Here is a 14558-nt window from a genome sequence, read left to right as displayed (position 1 = left end):
CAGCTGTAACCCATCCCACTCTCGCAGGACCTAAATCTGCCATCCAGCCCCATAGATTGAAGCCATAGATTAATGCATCTTTGTGAAGAGAAGATTAGGCCTGTAAGGCCACAGCTTTCGCTCGGCTTTAAATAGCATTTGAGCGCAGCATACTGGATGCAACTGAACCTGACCCTGCACTGTATAGAGGACATTTCAGCTTAACTATTGACTAATTCCACCTCCAATCAACCACACAATCTTCCAGGAAATGGGCCAGAAGACTGGTCCATGCACTTCTGTGGAAAATCATGCGAATGTGCTAACACATCTGCCCTGAGGCTAACTGTGTTCTGCAGGGTGAAAGATCCTCCTCCTGCGGTTCTTGATGCCTCTGGAGAACCACACTGCACTATAAAGACATTACAGTTACAATGAGTTTAGACATTGTATGACTGGAAATGTCATGGTATGAACATAAAACATTCATTATTCTCATTTAACTAAAAACATCTGCTTAATACTTGTAACCATAATCACTATAACGCCATTTGATGTCAAAAGTGTCTTTTTAGTAACCATGGCCAATATTCATTACCTATACCACCTTTTTCTTAAACACGGAAGTAAACCTTCCAGATCATTAACAGCTAAAGGTAAATAATAGAATAAAAATGTGCAGTAAATGGTAAAACTGCACTACAAACCAGTGTGTTCATAATTAAGATTATACATAAAAATAACATGGTAAAACACCAATTTTCAATATCAAGCAGCAAAACAAACTGTTTTGTACATCTAATAAAACCTGAACACGGACGAGACTGGAATCTAGACTCATAGAATTCACAAATGGCCGCGCTCAAGTACGTCAAAAAAAAGGTGGATAGCTATATTTATCTGCACAAGAGCACACATGAAATTAGATTAGGTCAAATCGAAAAATTTTAGTTCAATTAAAAATCTGTGTTGAAAACATTTCATGTAGGCTGCGTCACTCGATGTAAGTAAGTAAGGAAAGAAGGTCCAGCTAATTTATCTGCTAAAAAAATAAATAAACAAAATTGGTGCCTTCTGTCGATATTATTTTCAGATATACTCTCAAAACCTATTAAAAATGTGTTCTTAATATTTTTAGTGTGTGTGTAGGCATTGATTTTAACATGTTTTCTTGTGAAATAATGCACTATTTAATCTCTCTCTCTCTCTCTCTCTCTCTCTATATATATATATATATATATTGTTAATCATAAATGGTAAAATAACTATTAGTTGCCAAAGCCCTAAGTTACAGTTTAACATTTACATATTTGCGAACTCTCCATCTGAAATATTTCTCTGTCTCCCAATAGACACAATTTTGGTGATAATTGTATTGTTGTTCCAAGCCATTTGCTCAAAATATAAAAAATTTGGTGCCATAAAGGCTAAATAAGTGGACACTCCCAGTCAGATAAAATGAATAAAAGTACGTCTGTCCTTTTGACATTTCCAACAAACATTATTATTTGTCAGATGCATTCTATTAAATCTAAGAGGTGTCATACCTGTGTGTGATGTTGTACTGTGTAAATGGCCCTCTGCCTTCAATTACATATTTACCAGTATTTAACAATATTCTTTTCTTTTCCAAGAGCCCTAATGTCCTTTTCTGTCTTTAAAGTTGTGAAGTCATTGCAGAACACAAGTTTGGTCGTCCTGTAGAATACTGATTTACATATTTAAACTGTTTAATTATTCCCATTAATCTTATCTGTCAGTGTGAGAAAAGTGTCACTGAAAAGTGACATAATGACAGTTCAAAACACAGTGACCCCTATTGCTATGCCTTTGCTCCATGGGACAAAAAGACAGAGAGTATCAGTGCCACTGAGCAGTTACTGTGATACTGAGGCCAAGAGATGAGTTCTTATCCCATCCTAATCATGGTGGGATTAAGAAGAAACAGCAGATCCTAATCTGCTCAGATTACTAATGCTGCTTCCAAAAGGAAGACCAAGGGTTGTATAAGCAAGTGCACTTAAGGTGATTTAGGCATCGCAGTTTCATTCCCAGCAAGGTCTCAAGGTGGACACACCCCTGAAATTTAGTTAAGTGTGTGTTAAACCTTACCAATGTCAAAAAGTGTTTCATATTTATACTTTAATGTTAATTGGTAGGTTTCAAGAAATAGCCTTATAGTGTTTAATCACACCTCTTAAGGTAAAGATCTATGTTTGTGTTAACTGTGAAATTAATGCAGTTTATTTAACCAAAAGACCAGACAGAGGTTAATCTGCAAGCTTTGTCATGTTACAGAATCACTAATAAGTATTTTATAAACGAATCGTTGTTTGCAATGTTGTCACTGTTTTTGTACAGCTGTAAATTAATATTCATTTCTATTTAATCGTCACAATTAAATCCTGCTTCATCAGCTTCTTTGACATCTTTCCTAACATCCTCTAGCGCCATCTAACGTCTAAATGCACGAGGAACACAGGATATGAAGTCTTCAGATGTAGCTAAAGCTACAATATAATATGCTCAATTCTACTACTTTAAACACAAGCACATTTTAAAAGATTGTAAATTAATATTATAAGTGGGTGAATAATAAGGTTTTTTATTGTCTTTTAACAATCAACTTCATTAAAGATATAAAACTGCATGGCATGTGAGCCTTATGTAGACTGATAATTAAATTTTAGAGACGATTAATAACACTTTATTGTTAATAAGTAGTGTCTAGAAAAGAGTCACAGACATAGACACACATACTTACCACACATACAAAAACATATCAAATTTATTGTTTCCAATACCACCATCTTGGTAAACAATGTAAATTTTTTATAACATTTGTTAAATAAGGTCATGTAGAATTAATATGAGGAAATGACACAGAAACAGGGAAAATAAGAATTAAAACAAAATACATTTCTGGACAAATATAAGAAATGCAAATCCACCTCCTTTTCTTTTTTTTTTCTCAAGTATGCCATTATTGAGACAACATTTATGGCCCGTTCACAGCTAGTGCAATAACTGTAAGGATAAAGTTGTAATAATCTTGCTCAGAAAAATTACAAACAATATGATTATACAGTATGATACATTTTTTCTTTTACAAGATTTAACACTAAGACTTGCTTTTATTATGAAATTGTGTTGCTGGGTTTGTTTGTTTTTTGAGAAATTGGAAAAATATGACAATATTTAATCATATGGCACTTCCAGTCAACAATGTGGATGGATTCGTTTAGACCTGGATATTTTTAATACTAAAATGTCCCTGTTCTCTAGTTTCACCGTGCACATCCTGCAAAACCAGTTAGTGTTTTACCTTTCACCAAGACTGTCCAATACTTTAATGAACTAAAAACAAACATATTATGATATATTAAGGTTACACACACCAGGAAAGTGTAAAGTGAAAAGGCATAATCACAACCATAGGGATTCAATACATTAGCTTGTGTTTCAAATAATCTCACAAACCCTGTTTTTACAAAAGTCACAACACCACTATCTAACAGGCTGCAGATTCATTTCACAATCAGAGCAAAACATTCTCATCATCTTTCTGGTAAAGACACCCTGATTTCAGAAATATTTCATGATTCAATATCATGCATATGGGTGAATCTCATAACATGTAAGAATTATAATCCATACCTTTTATATTTATGCATTTGGCAGATGCTCTCATCAAAATCTTTAAATTCTCCAATTTCTCTCAATTCTAAGATAATAACTATGAAATTGAGCCTATTCTGTACCATCAAGATTTTTCGCTAACATTACCAATAGTTTTTTTTGCAATTCACATCTAACTGTATTGAAAATGACATCGTCTGGAATCTGGATTTTTTTTCCACTATTATTACAATTCTTAGAAATTAAAAGGAATACAACAAATACTCCCATATGAATTAATTAAATAATAATAAAAATGCAGATATTTTTAACATTATAGTACTGAAAATTAGAAAGGACAACATGTTTAAATGCCATTAAAATTATGTCACTCACAGCATTAATGTTAAGAAAAATAAGCTTATTAAAACAAATTTTTTTACATTTTTTGGATGTTATTTGACATGAAATTCACCCATATACCTAGTTTTTTCTTCCAGTCTTAAATCTGGCAAAATCTTAGTGCCGATGTTTTAAAAACATTCTAGGTGACACCATTACTTACACAGTGGCTATAATTTGAATCCAGTACAGATAAACATAGCGATTCACAAAAATGTCTTCATATAGCTGAACACACTGGGAAAATGTAGTGTTATTCCAAATAAGCATGCAAAGCATTTTCCCTTAGTTTCAAAAGCAACTGTGTTTTATAAAATCCATTAAATAGGTAATACACACACACAATCTGACAATGTGAACAAAATAAAGTCTCAATGGATTATGTACATTTAAAAGTCATAATGTGAGTCAAACACTCATGTAGTGTGAAGTAGACCGTAACTCTTCATTGAACACAATCTGCAGGCTACTACTGTCTCACTAAAACTGGGTATGCACAGAATCTGATTTCCACACATTCTACACAACCCCCTTAAGTAATAAAGCCTAATTTGATCATGCTATTAGCTACCAATAGAACTATAGTACTCTTAGCATTAGCAAACACATTTTATCAATTAAATGCCCATTCTGCGTAATTATGCAGATTTATTTCCCCTCCCTACAAACAGTGCAGAAAATGCAGAAAAAGTGCACAGACTCATTCAGAACTAATAATAGCCTATAAACACTGCTTGCATTTGCCTATGTTGAAACAACTCATTAACTGAACCATTGCTTCTTCTACCCAACAGATCAATTATATGATTTAGCTGCATTAATTTTAACTTGCAAAATGCAATCCTTAGTGTCAAAAACGCTCCTCTGAAGGATATATACTGTAAATAAACCAAAAGTTTATTAAATTAAAATAAAATGTATGCATTTAGCAGACGCTTTTATCCAAAGCGACTTACAGTGCATTCAGGCTATCCATTTTTACCTATCATGTTACATAACATAACATATGTTATGTATAAATGTTACAGACAGAATGCAAGTGGCTTTAATTGAATAGTTACCCAAAAATTAAAATTTGCTGAAAAGGCTAGTGAATAGGTGCCGTCAGAATAAGAGTTCAAACAGCTGATAAAAACATCACATGACTCCATCAATTAATGTCTTGTGATGTGTTAATATGGACAATGGTATTTTGTCCAGAAGCAATGATTTAGTTAAAACACTTTAATTTAGGTTTTTTCTTACAAACATGTAGCTTTTCACTTCACAAGATGTTAACTGATGGACTGGAGTTGTGTTGCTTATGGATTATTTTGATTTTTTTTTTAGCTGTTTGGACTCTCATTCTGACGGCACCCATTCACTGCAGAGGATCCATTGGGGAGCATGTGATGCTACATTTCTCCAAATAGACTCATTTACATGTTGGATTGCCTGATGGTGAGTACATTTTCAGCAAATTTTCAGTTATGGCTGAACTATTCCTTTAAGTGTTTCTTCAAGATGACAACTGAGTTGTGTGCTAACACTGTTACATTTTGTAATTGAAGGATTAAAAGAAAATCAAAGCAAAACAAGAAGATGTTGCTGTACATTGAAATATAAAGGAGGTATGTGAATGGAATCCCTCACTGGTTGCTAGGATACTGTGATGACAATGTGCCAACCCTGCTGCTGACTGACAGAGAAATGGAGGATCCGTCAGCAGAACGGCTCGAGTGCTTCAGGTGAACAAACTGGAGGATGACAAACAGAGGTGTTAGTAAGACGTGACATTCTCTACCTGCCCATTACCATCAAAAACTCACAGCTTAAGAAAACACGATTTCATCCTGTGCGCTTTTTATGGGTTGGGACTGAAACTGCATCAAAGAGAACAGGCTGAATATACTATGACCCGCTTTTTAAATGAGAAACAAGTCAGTGTTTCTACATCAATCAGTTTCATTGCAAGTCTCGTGTTGTGTCTCTGTTCAAAATGCAGATCTAATGACGGGTGTGATTCTTTTATCAGGGATGTTCCTTACCAGCTCTCCCTGACCGCCTCGATGTCACTCAGAAGATTCTGTGCCAGGCAGATCCCAAATATCTAGAAGCAGGGAAAAGGTTTTTATATCAGGCAAAACAAAACAACACTGAATTAATCATTAATCATCACGGTGTGTTTACATGTGGCTTCCGGGATATTATTAAATCTAATGCAATATTTAATTCTTAACTATTGTATGCCCTAAGGAGGACACAGCTGTCTAGAAATTAATAAAATAACTACGCTTGGCAGAATGCGTTTCGGTTGTAAATTTGAAGGACAGCCGCTGGAATTGAAAGAGCACTCACAAGACACTGGAGACCAATTAAAACAGTGCATGAAATAAAACACTAGTATCAATATTCACTATCACTATAAATCAATATTCGAGGGTTTAATGTATCAGAGGACCCTGTTTATTAAATTGCCAGGGAGCGTAAACTGTATCAAAGCTCTATCAGAGATTAGAAGATACAGTCAAAGGAGAGTACATTTTGTAAATGATCTATCATCAGTTTTTTATTTATAAATGACTGCTGTTTATAGTGGGACATGCATACATGAAATCTTCAGTGTGCATGTGTATTTCAACGACCGCTGTTGTTTATTCACCTGCAGAAGTGCAATTCCTATGAAGATTCCGGCAACTACGGTTAAATTCTCCTGTAACCATTTCTCAAACTGTGGTACACATCCTTTTGTGTGTATAAACATCTTCTGTTCGTTGTCCTTCACACATAAAAACACACATTAGCCAAAGATGCAAAATCTTAAACAATTCTACGTACAAAACATTAGAGTAAGCTATCGAACGGCTTCAGATAACTTTTTGTTTGTGTATCATTTTGGACATTGACAGCACCTGTTATCAGTCACTTCATTTATATGGAAAAGAATGGCCAGGATCTTTAAATCAAATAACGTTTGTGAAAAAAGGATGACTTTTTGGGTGAATATTGCGTACTTACATCTTTCTCTCGAATGTCATATCCACACTGTGTGTTTATCACATCCTCCTTTGAGAAGAGAAACAATAAGAAAGCCAGGATTTATTCTTCTGGATAACTTAACATTCCACATTAAATCATAGGCTTTGAGCATTATATTAAATAGAGCATGGTTGTGTTATATGTGGGTGCACTCTGGCTGCCGGATCTACATCACTTCCTGTTTATGCTCTCACATTTTCTGGAAGGAGACAATGACACATTCTAGGCAGTAAGATGACTGGAAGACGAGCGTCTGTGTGTGCTGCGTGTGTGTTAAGAGCGTAGATGCTGGGTTTACTCACAGCAGGGTCCTTGGTGCAGCAGGAAAAGGGAACCCCACATTTCTCTCTGCTCAGATTAGTGTCAGTACAATTGAAGTAAATGTTCAGATTCCAGTCTTCAGGCCCAAAAGCGCCACAACACTCCCACTGCAGAAACATACATGCATTGAATATCCATGTGCGAACAAACCAATAGCTGAAAGCCATTACAGACTTGAACATATTGCTGCTAACTCACAAAATGGCAATATCAAGTATATTTTTTACATTTATTTGTATTTAATATATACTAAATGTGAAAAAATAATTGAATGGCTAATTCATGTGTGTGTACGTGTATACATACATTATATATTAGTGCTGTCAAACGATTCATCGCGATTAATCACATCCAAAATAAAAGTTTTTGTTTGCATGATATGTGTATCTGTGTATATTTATTATGTACATATAAAATACACACACATACAGTATATATTTTGAAAATATTTAGATTTACATGTCTACATTTCCACTGATTTTAATTTATATTATAAACAAATATGTTATTTTTTTTTTGCATGCATGTGTATTAATATATATAATAAATATGCACAGCACGCATACATATATTAAAAAAACTTTTTAATTGTTTAACAGCATTTATACATTATATATATATATATATATATATATATATATATATATATATATATATATATATATATATATATATATATATATATATATATATATATATATATATATATATATATATATATATATATAGACACACACACACACACACATATATACATATATATATATATATATATATATATATATATATATATATATATATATATATATATATATAATTATTATTACAAATATTATTTGTATTATTATTATTATACCAGCAGAATAAACAGGGGAACATTTCGATAGTCCATACTTATTGATGTAGACTTATGTTTGCACATTAAATTGCAATTACCACAAAAAAGTAACTTTACCTCTATGAAAAAAAACTTTTCTTGGTATGGTTTTATGCGTGTGCCAGTGTGTTCTTACATAATCTTGTGTGAAATCAATGAGATTCTGTAGGTCAATGTCATCTCTGTATGCTCTAATATTGTTGTTGATGAAGAACTTGAGCTGGTCTTTAATCCAGTCCTTGAAGACAAACGCCAAGACTCCCGCGGTCAACTCCAGGAAAAATATGATTCCCAGAAAAACGGAAAACTGCGGAAGAGGACAGCAGAGTTCTGTTTACACAACTCATGATGGATAATATCAGCTTTAAAGTTCTCCAATAAATCCAGAATGTGTTAGATTCCCACAGTAAGTGTTTTTATGATTTATGGTCCCTAACCCTGCCAACATCCCTTGAAACATTTACAGAGAAATTCACATTTTTTTGAGATGACGCACTTCTCCTCATTTCCCATCTCAAAACACTCACATTTTCACAACATTCATCTCCAACTGCACACACAATTATTTATACAAGTACAGTGAGCAATGATTTGTCACTGTGACCGCAATGAATACTTCCAGACTGACATCACAGTTCATCTGGTGTTTCCAGATGTTTTAAGAAAGCCTCCGTTACCCTACAGAGGAAACGGGCCTCTTGTAATACTTTCGCAACACCATTCTTGACATTCCCACAAAGCTCTCACGGCATCCTCTCTCATATGAAAGGAGTAACAAAGACCACCAGAACCTGTGTGAGGGGAAGTTCACACACTTTCAAACCACATTCAATCCAGTCAATCTCACCTACCTACATAGTTACTCATATCCAGCCATTCAAAACGTGATTAACCACCTGCACTCTCTATTCACATAAGTCTGCACACGGCTGAGATAAGCATTCTATTTACACTATTTGAAAACCAGTATTGTATTAGTATTTCTCAAACATCCAGGTTAGGGATCAAGTATTAAACTTTTGCAAAAATTCAGCTCAACCACTTTATATACAGTACAATACAGACTCTCCATTCAAATTTGCTTTGTAAATAATTTCAGGGGTTATAGTCTGATAATGGTGATTTGTCATTTTTTTAATATTGCCTTTAATAATCTAACAGGCAGTCTATGCATCACTGTAACATTTGCTAACTTAACAGCAATTATCCTTCTTTCTTGTATTCGTTTGCATACTTTTTTTGAAAAAAAAAAAAAAAAAAGATAAAAACAGCTATTGTAAGAATTGTTCTTGTAGGAATCTTCCCACAGAACCGTTTTGGGCTTCTATGTCATCACTGTGAAAATCCTCTTTTGGATCCTTTACTTTTAACTGTGTACATTGCAAAACAGGACACAGAAACAGCATTGTGTAAAACACTTCTTATAATACAGTTAAGATGTGTGCCACAACAACAAGTTCAAGGCACATATGCCGAACCAAAGACTGAAACATTAAAGATACCTAAAGCTTTAACACATTTCTTTTTCTGCCTTACAAATACTGGAACAGAGCACTGATGACAAAATTTTGTAGCATCACCCTCATTCCCTTGAGAAAACTCAATATGATTTTTCCATAGCCAGTTTTTTCCAAGTGGGTATTACTTATGATGTTTTATGAAGATATCTTGTGCTTGTCTTAACCACACATCTTATTTCAGGCCTTTAACCAAAAACCCACTGACTCAGAATTTATCTAATTTCCAAGTTTTGGCCTACAAAAAATGTCATCCCTACAACACTACGTCTTCGCTAAAGTTCCAAAAACTTTTGTAACATACACAAATGTATCATTTTGCAATGTGCAAATTACTTAAATGTGTGTGTTAAATCAGTTGGAGCGAGTCCATGAACCATTCTATGGACACTCATGCTTTACTTAATATTCAGAGCATAACATATTTATCGTGGATGGCAGGTGTGAAAAGTAAATATTGCTCAAAATGTTTGCTTGAACTCACTGGTAAAAATAAATCATAACATACAAACTTAAGTAGAAAGGAGTTTTCCCTTAGAGCACCGATGCATCCTGCGAAGCCGAGCACGAACATCACTCCACCCACCACGAGGAACAGCCACACTGGATCAAACCCGCCCAGATCTGTGATGGAGGATATGTTGGAGAGAACCCCCTGATGGAAATACAAATGGGAACAAAACTAAGAATATATAAATATAGCTGCAAGCTGCAATCAAGATGCCAAGCACAAAAGAGATAAAACAGAGAGCCAAGGAACTGTCTTTAGTTACTCCAAGCTTGCTTCTGGAGAGCTACCCTCCTGAAGACTTAAAGGGTTAGTTCACCCAATAATCAAAATTATGTAATTAATAACTCTACCTCATGTTGTTCCAAACCAGTAAGATCTCCATTTATCTACGGAACACAGTTTAAGATATATTTAAGATCGCTGTGCAGTCGATCAGGCGATGGGCTCGTATGCAACTGCAAATTAATTGACGGACTTATGAATCTACGAATCAGGCGATCGCGGAGTGAAAATGACACTACCACATGACCAAACATCAGTGAAGCACTGCCTAATTGGCTATATCCAGAGGCAGGCTTGATCTTAGAAAATCGCGCAAAAAATGGAGCGTAAACGCAAAGGAGGAGCAGAGATGGAACGTATAAAAAGGAGAAAAGCCCTGGCCACAGACGCAGTTGCTGCAAAATCCCAGCCATGTTCGCTAGTAAGGGAGCAGGTCGGTTATAATTATATCTATATTCACTAGGGATGGGTCAGTTCACTGAAAAAAACGAACCGTTCAGTTGACCACACACGGTTCGTCACGCACTGAGACCAAGTGGGTATAGAGCACTGAGACACTGTTCAACTTAAATCTGACAAAGCATCTGTAATATGGTTTACTATAGATAACACGTAAAACAAACAGGGTTCAGCTAACATATGTTTCTGCTGATGGAAGCACATTCTGGATTCCCAGACATTACAACAACAGCGATGAAAAAAAACTCTACAAATCATTCACTCTTGTTCAATACTAATACGAACACTATATCAGTGCATTCTCTTAAACTGACAGTCTTTAAATTAATCGAAGAGCAACAACAAAGAAATCTCTCACTGCTCTTGATTAAAAAGCTTTTGTAACTTTAATGAAGAATTATATTTCATTTATAGTCCAAAATGCAATGCTGTTTTACATTTGATCTAATCCTCTAACTCTGAATTTGTTAATCTACCATCATGGAACAGGCCCCTGTTTATAATAAAGTAGCCTTGAACCCCCTGATAAGCTGGTTGAGGTGTGTTTGAGTTTTTAAAATATCTTTTCACTAGTAGATGGTGCTGTGCCAAAATTACTCATATGCACTCAGGTCTTGCACACACCAAGTTTGGTCAGTATCCATTAAAATTGTGGAGATAATGTCCATTTTTGCAACACTATCTAATTTGCTAGCGGGCTTTACAAAAACGGTTTGAAAATCAGACAAATCGTACAGAACGAGTTCGAAAAAGTCTTGCAAAAAATATTTTCCCATAGAAATTTACATTTTATTATGGATTCATCTTGATATGTGCCAAGGAATCATATGAAAAGGAATTTTGCTTTAAGACCCTATGATTAAAAGATGAGTGCAAATTTGGCCTGTTGGTGGCACTAGAGAGTTTGAGCTAAGGACTCCAACTTTGCTGTGGTTAATGATGAGTCTGACCTCTTTTTGTGTGTGTCAAATTTAATATCTTCCCACAATCAGTTCTATAAGATTCATAAAGTTCATGCTAAATTGTTTGTAAAATTTTACAAAAAAAATTTGAAATAGTCCACGCTCATCGAAAAAAATGGTTATCGTTTGATTAGGTATGACGCTCTGAATCCAACTTATGAATTTTGGTCGAACATTTTAGAAATTAGAAACCAAAAAAATTATTTTATATATAAATATTTTGACCAGTAGGTGGTCAAAATGCTGAAGCTACTCATGTGCTCTCAGGTCATTGAGATTAGAATTGAGATAGAGACTCCAAATTTGCTATAGTTAATACAGAGACTGTCCACTGTGTGCCAAATTTCACAACTTTACAGCAATTGGATCTATGGGTTGCAATTGACTTCCAGAATGGAAGAAGAAGAAGAAGCAGAAGAAGAATTAGAAGAAAAATAAAGTAAACTAACAGATACAACAGACACCTAAGCACATTCAATGCTTGGCCCCTAATACCTTGATTTCAGTTTAATTAGACCAAGATCTCACTAAAATAGATTCATATATGAAATGTTTGTAAAATGATGGGCTTCACTCACCTTCTCACTCCAGGCCCACAGAGCCACAGACAGGAACGCCACCCCCAGCAGCTAAAAAGTGTATATTAGCATAAGCACAATAAATGATAAATGATGCATATTAGCATAACCACTATAAATTACCTTTAAAAATAATTTTGTGGTAAAGTTGTGTTTCAAAACTGGCTGCCTGCGTAGACAGGTCAACAGCATTTTTGGCCATCATAAGCATGTTAGGACCATTCAAACCTTGTTTTTTATAGCGTTACCCCACCCAAAAATGAACATTTTGTCTTTAATCACTTACCCATCTCTAAACTCATCAGTTTAAATTATATTATACCTTAAAGTTCTGCATAATTGAGGGCGTGGCCACTTGAGTGACAGGTGGATTGCCGCGGCTGACAATGCCGTCAAGCTAGGTGGGCGTGGTTTCAGCAACCAGCTCCAGCCTTTTTGCCCATTTTTGATTATCCGGGAGTGTTTGTGCGATGACGCATTTCCAAGATGGTGACAGCCTGCTCCGCCCACTTTTAAGCTTCAAAAACGTTTTTCAGAAAACTAGGGGTGACGTCACAGACACTACGTCCATGTTTTTTTACATTCTATGGCTGCGACACAAAGATACGTTTTCTACATGTATTTACATTTTGATTTTAATAAAAGCAGTGCATCCGTAAAGCGCAGCTGGCACAGAAGAGCGTATGATGCCTGCTTCCAGTGGATATTCAAAGAGGAGACAAATTGTTGAATAAAGTATTTTTATTTTTTTTATTTGTGTATGAAAAGTATTCTCGTTGCTTCATAATGTTACGGTTGAACCACTGATGGCAGATGTATTCTGATGATGATGTCTTTCATACTTTTCTGGACCTTGACAGTGCAATTTACTTGGCAGTCAATGGGACAGTCACAAGCCTACACAGTTTTCATCCAAAATGATGAATGAAGCTTTTACAGGTTGGTAGAGATCAATGACATAATTGTCATTTTGGGGTGGAATATCCCTTTAACATTTGGAAAGGATTTATTTATTTATTTATTTTACAGAATTTCTGTTTTCGACCATTTTAGCAGCATAAAGAGTGTTTGGAACGTCTGAAAATTATTTATAAGAGCATCTGGAAAGTTCTAAATGCATTAATGGGCATCATAAACCCTTTTGGAATGTTCAAACTGCATTTTCTTGGCATGATAAGCTAACTTTGGAATATTCGCATATATATATATATATATATATATATATATATATAGTATCATGGCATATTTTAAATGAGCCTCCGTGAACTCAACACAAATTAGGGTTTCATAACATAAACACGTTTGAAACGTTCGACATTGCTGTCTAGGTAGGCAGCTTACTAGGTTTTGAGGCACGGAAAATGTGTCAGACACCTAATGTTAACCCAGACGACAAAATGCAAGACTGTAGCCTACATTCACAGCTCGCACATAATGTTAAAAATGCATAACTCACCCAAAATATAATATTAAATCCAAATATGAAGTATTTGATGCAACAGCCCACTTCGTGCACGTTGAAATGTTTTCCTGACATACTTGCGTTTGATAAAACAGAGAAATTCCTCCCGGTGATTATTAATGATGAAGAAAAAGACCGCCCACCGAATGTAAAACTCGCTTCTTCCTTTTACACCATATTTATGACATTTCTACAAACTGGCAGGCAATGCCACGCTGGGCTTTGCCTATTTCGCCGAAATCAGTAATGTGTCTTTTCCAAAAACACAGAGAAATTAATGATAAAAACAATTACACAGAATAACGGGACGAGCGCTGCTCTGCAAATAAAGATTGAGAGTCACTTCCGGGGAAGTGAATTATGTCATAATACGATTTTGCAAAATAAAGGTTCCATAACTACAGCTACTTTGCTATATTGGCAAAAAGGCATAGGCATATGGGGTAACTTTTTAAATGTTAATAATAATAATAATAATAATAGCTTCATGACTATTAGATTCGAAAGAATTATTATGTCTAAAATGAGTACAGTACATGCATATTTTAGTACATGATATGATATGAAATAAT

The 14558-nt window shown here is 34.8% G+C and overlaps 1 protein-coding gene across 1 annotated transcript; it reads right to left on the bottom strand.

The window, feature by feature from the left end:
- Positions 1-2749: 2749 nt before the first annotated feature.
- On the bottom strand, positions 2750-14341 carry LOC127949175 (tetraspanin-5). The gene is made up of 9 exons (XM_052546160.1): positions 13981-14341; positions 12525-12575; positions 10241-10387; positions 8352-8522; positions 7320-7445; positions 6997-7044; positions 6641-6757; positions 6027-6088; positions 2750-5735 (listed from the first exon to the last, which is right to left on the bottom strand). The coding sequence occupies exons 1-9, from the start codon at positions 14059-14061 to the stop codon at positions 5723-5725; spliced, it is 816 nt and encodes a 271-aa protein (XP_052402120.1). The 5' UTR covers positions 14062-14341; the 3' UTR covers positions 2750-5722.
- Between the last annotated feature and the right edge of the window lie 217 nt (positions 14342-14558).

The sequence above is a fragment of the Carassius gibelio genome, chromosome B1 (assembly GCF_023724105.1).
Source record: "Carassius gibelio isolate Cgi1373 ecotype wild population from Czech Republic chromosome B1, carGib1.2-hapl.c, whole genome shotgun sequence".
NCBI lineage: Eukaryota > Metazoa > Chordata > Actinopteri > Cypriniformes > Cyprinidae > Carassius > Carassius gibelio.
The sequence above is the reverse complement of the archived record's forward strand: the minus strand, read 5'-3'. Positions and strand labels throughout refer to the sequence as shown.

What these genes read in the sequence shown, in the direction of transcription:
- LOC127949175 (XM_052546160.1), bottom strand. Translation starts at nt 14,061, where the DNA reads ATGTCAGGAAAACATTTCAACGTGCACGAAGTGGGCTGTTGCATCAAA. An exon ending in TGTGGGCCTGGAGTGAGAAG is followed by an intron (nt 10,388 to 12,524) that starts GTGAGTGAAGCC and finishes TATTTCCATCAG; the next exon opens with GGGGTTCTCTCCAACATATC. An exon ending in TAGGAATTGCACTTCTGCAG is followed by an intron (nt 6,089 to 6,640) that starts GTGAATAAACAA and finishes CCCTGCTTCTAG; the next exon opens with ATATTTGGGATCTGCCTGGC.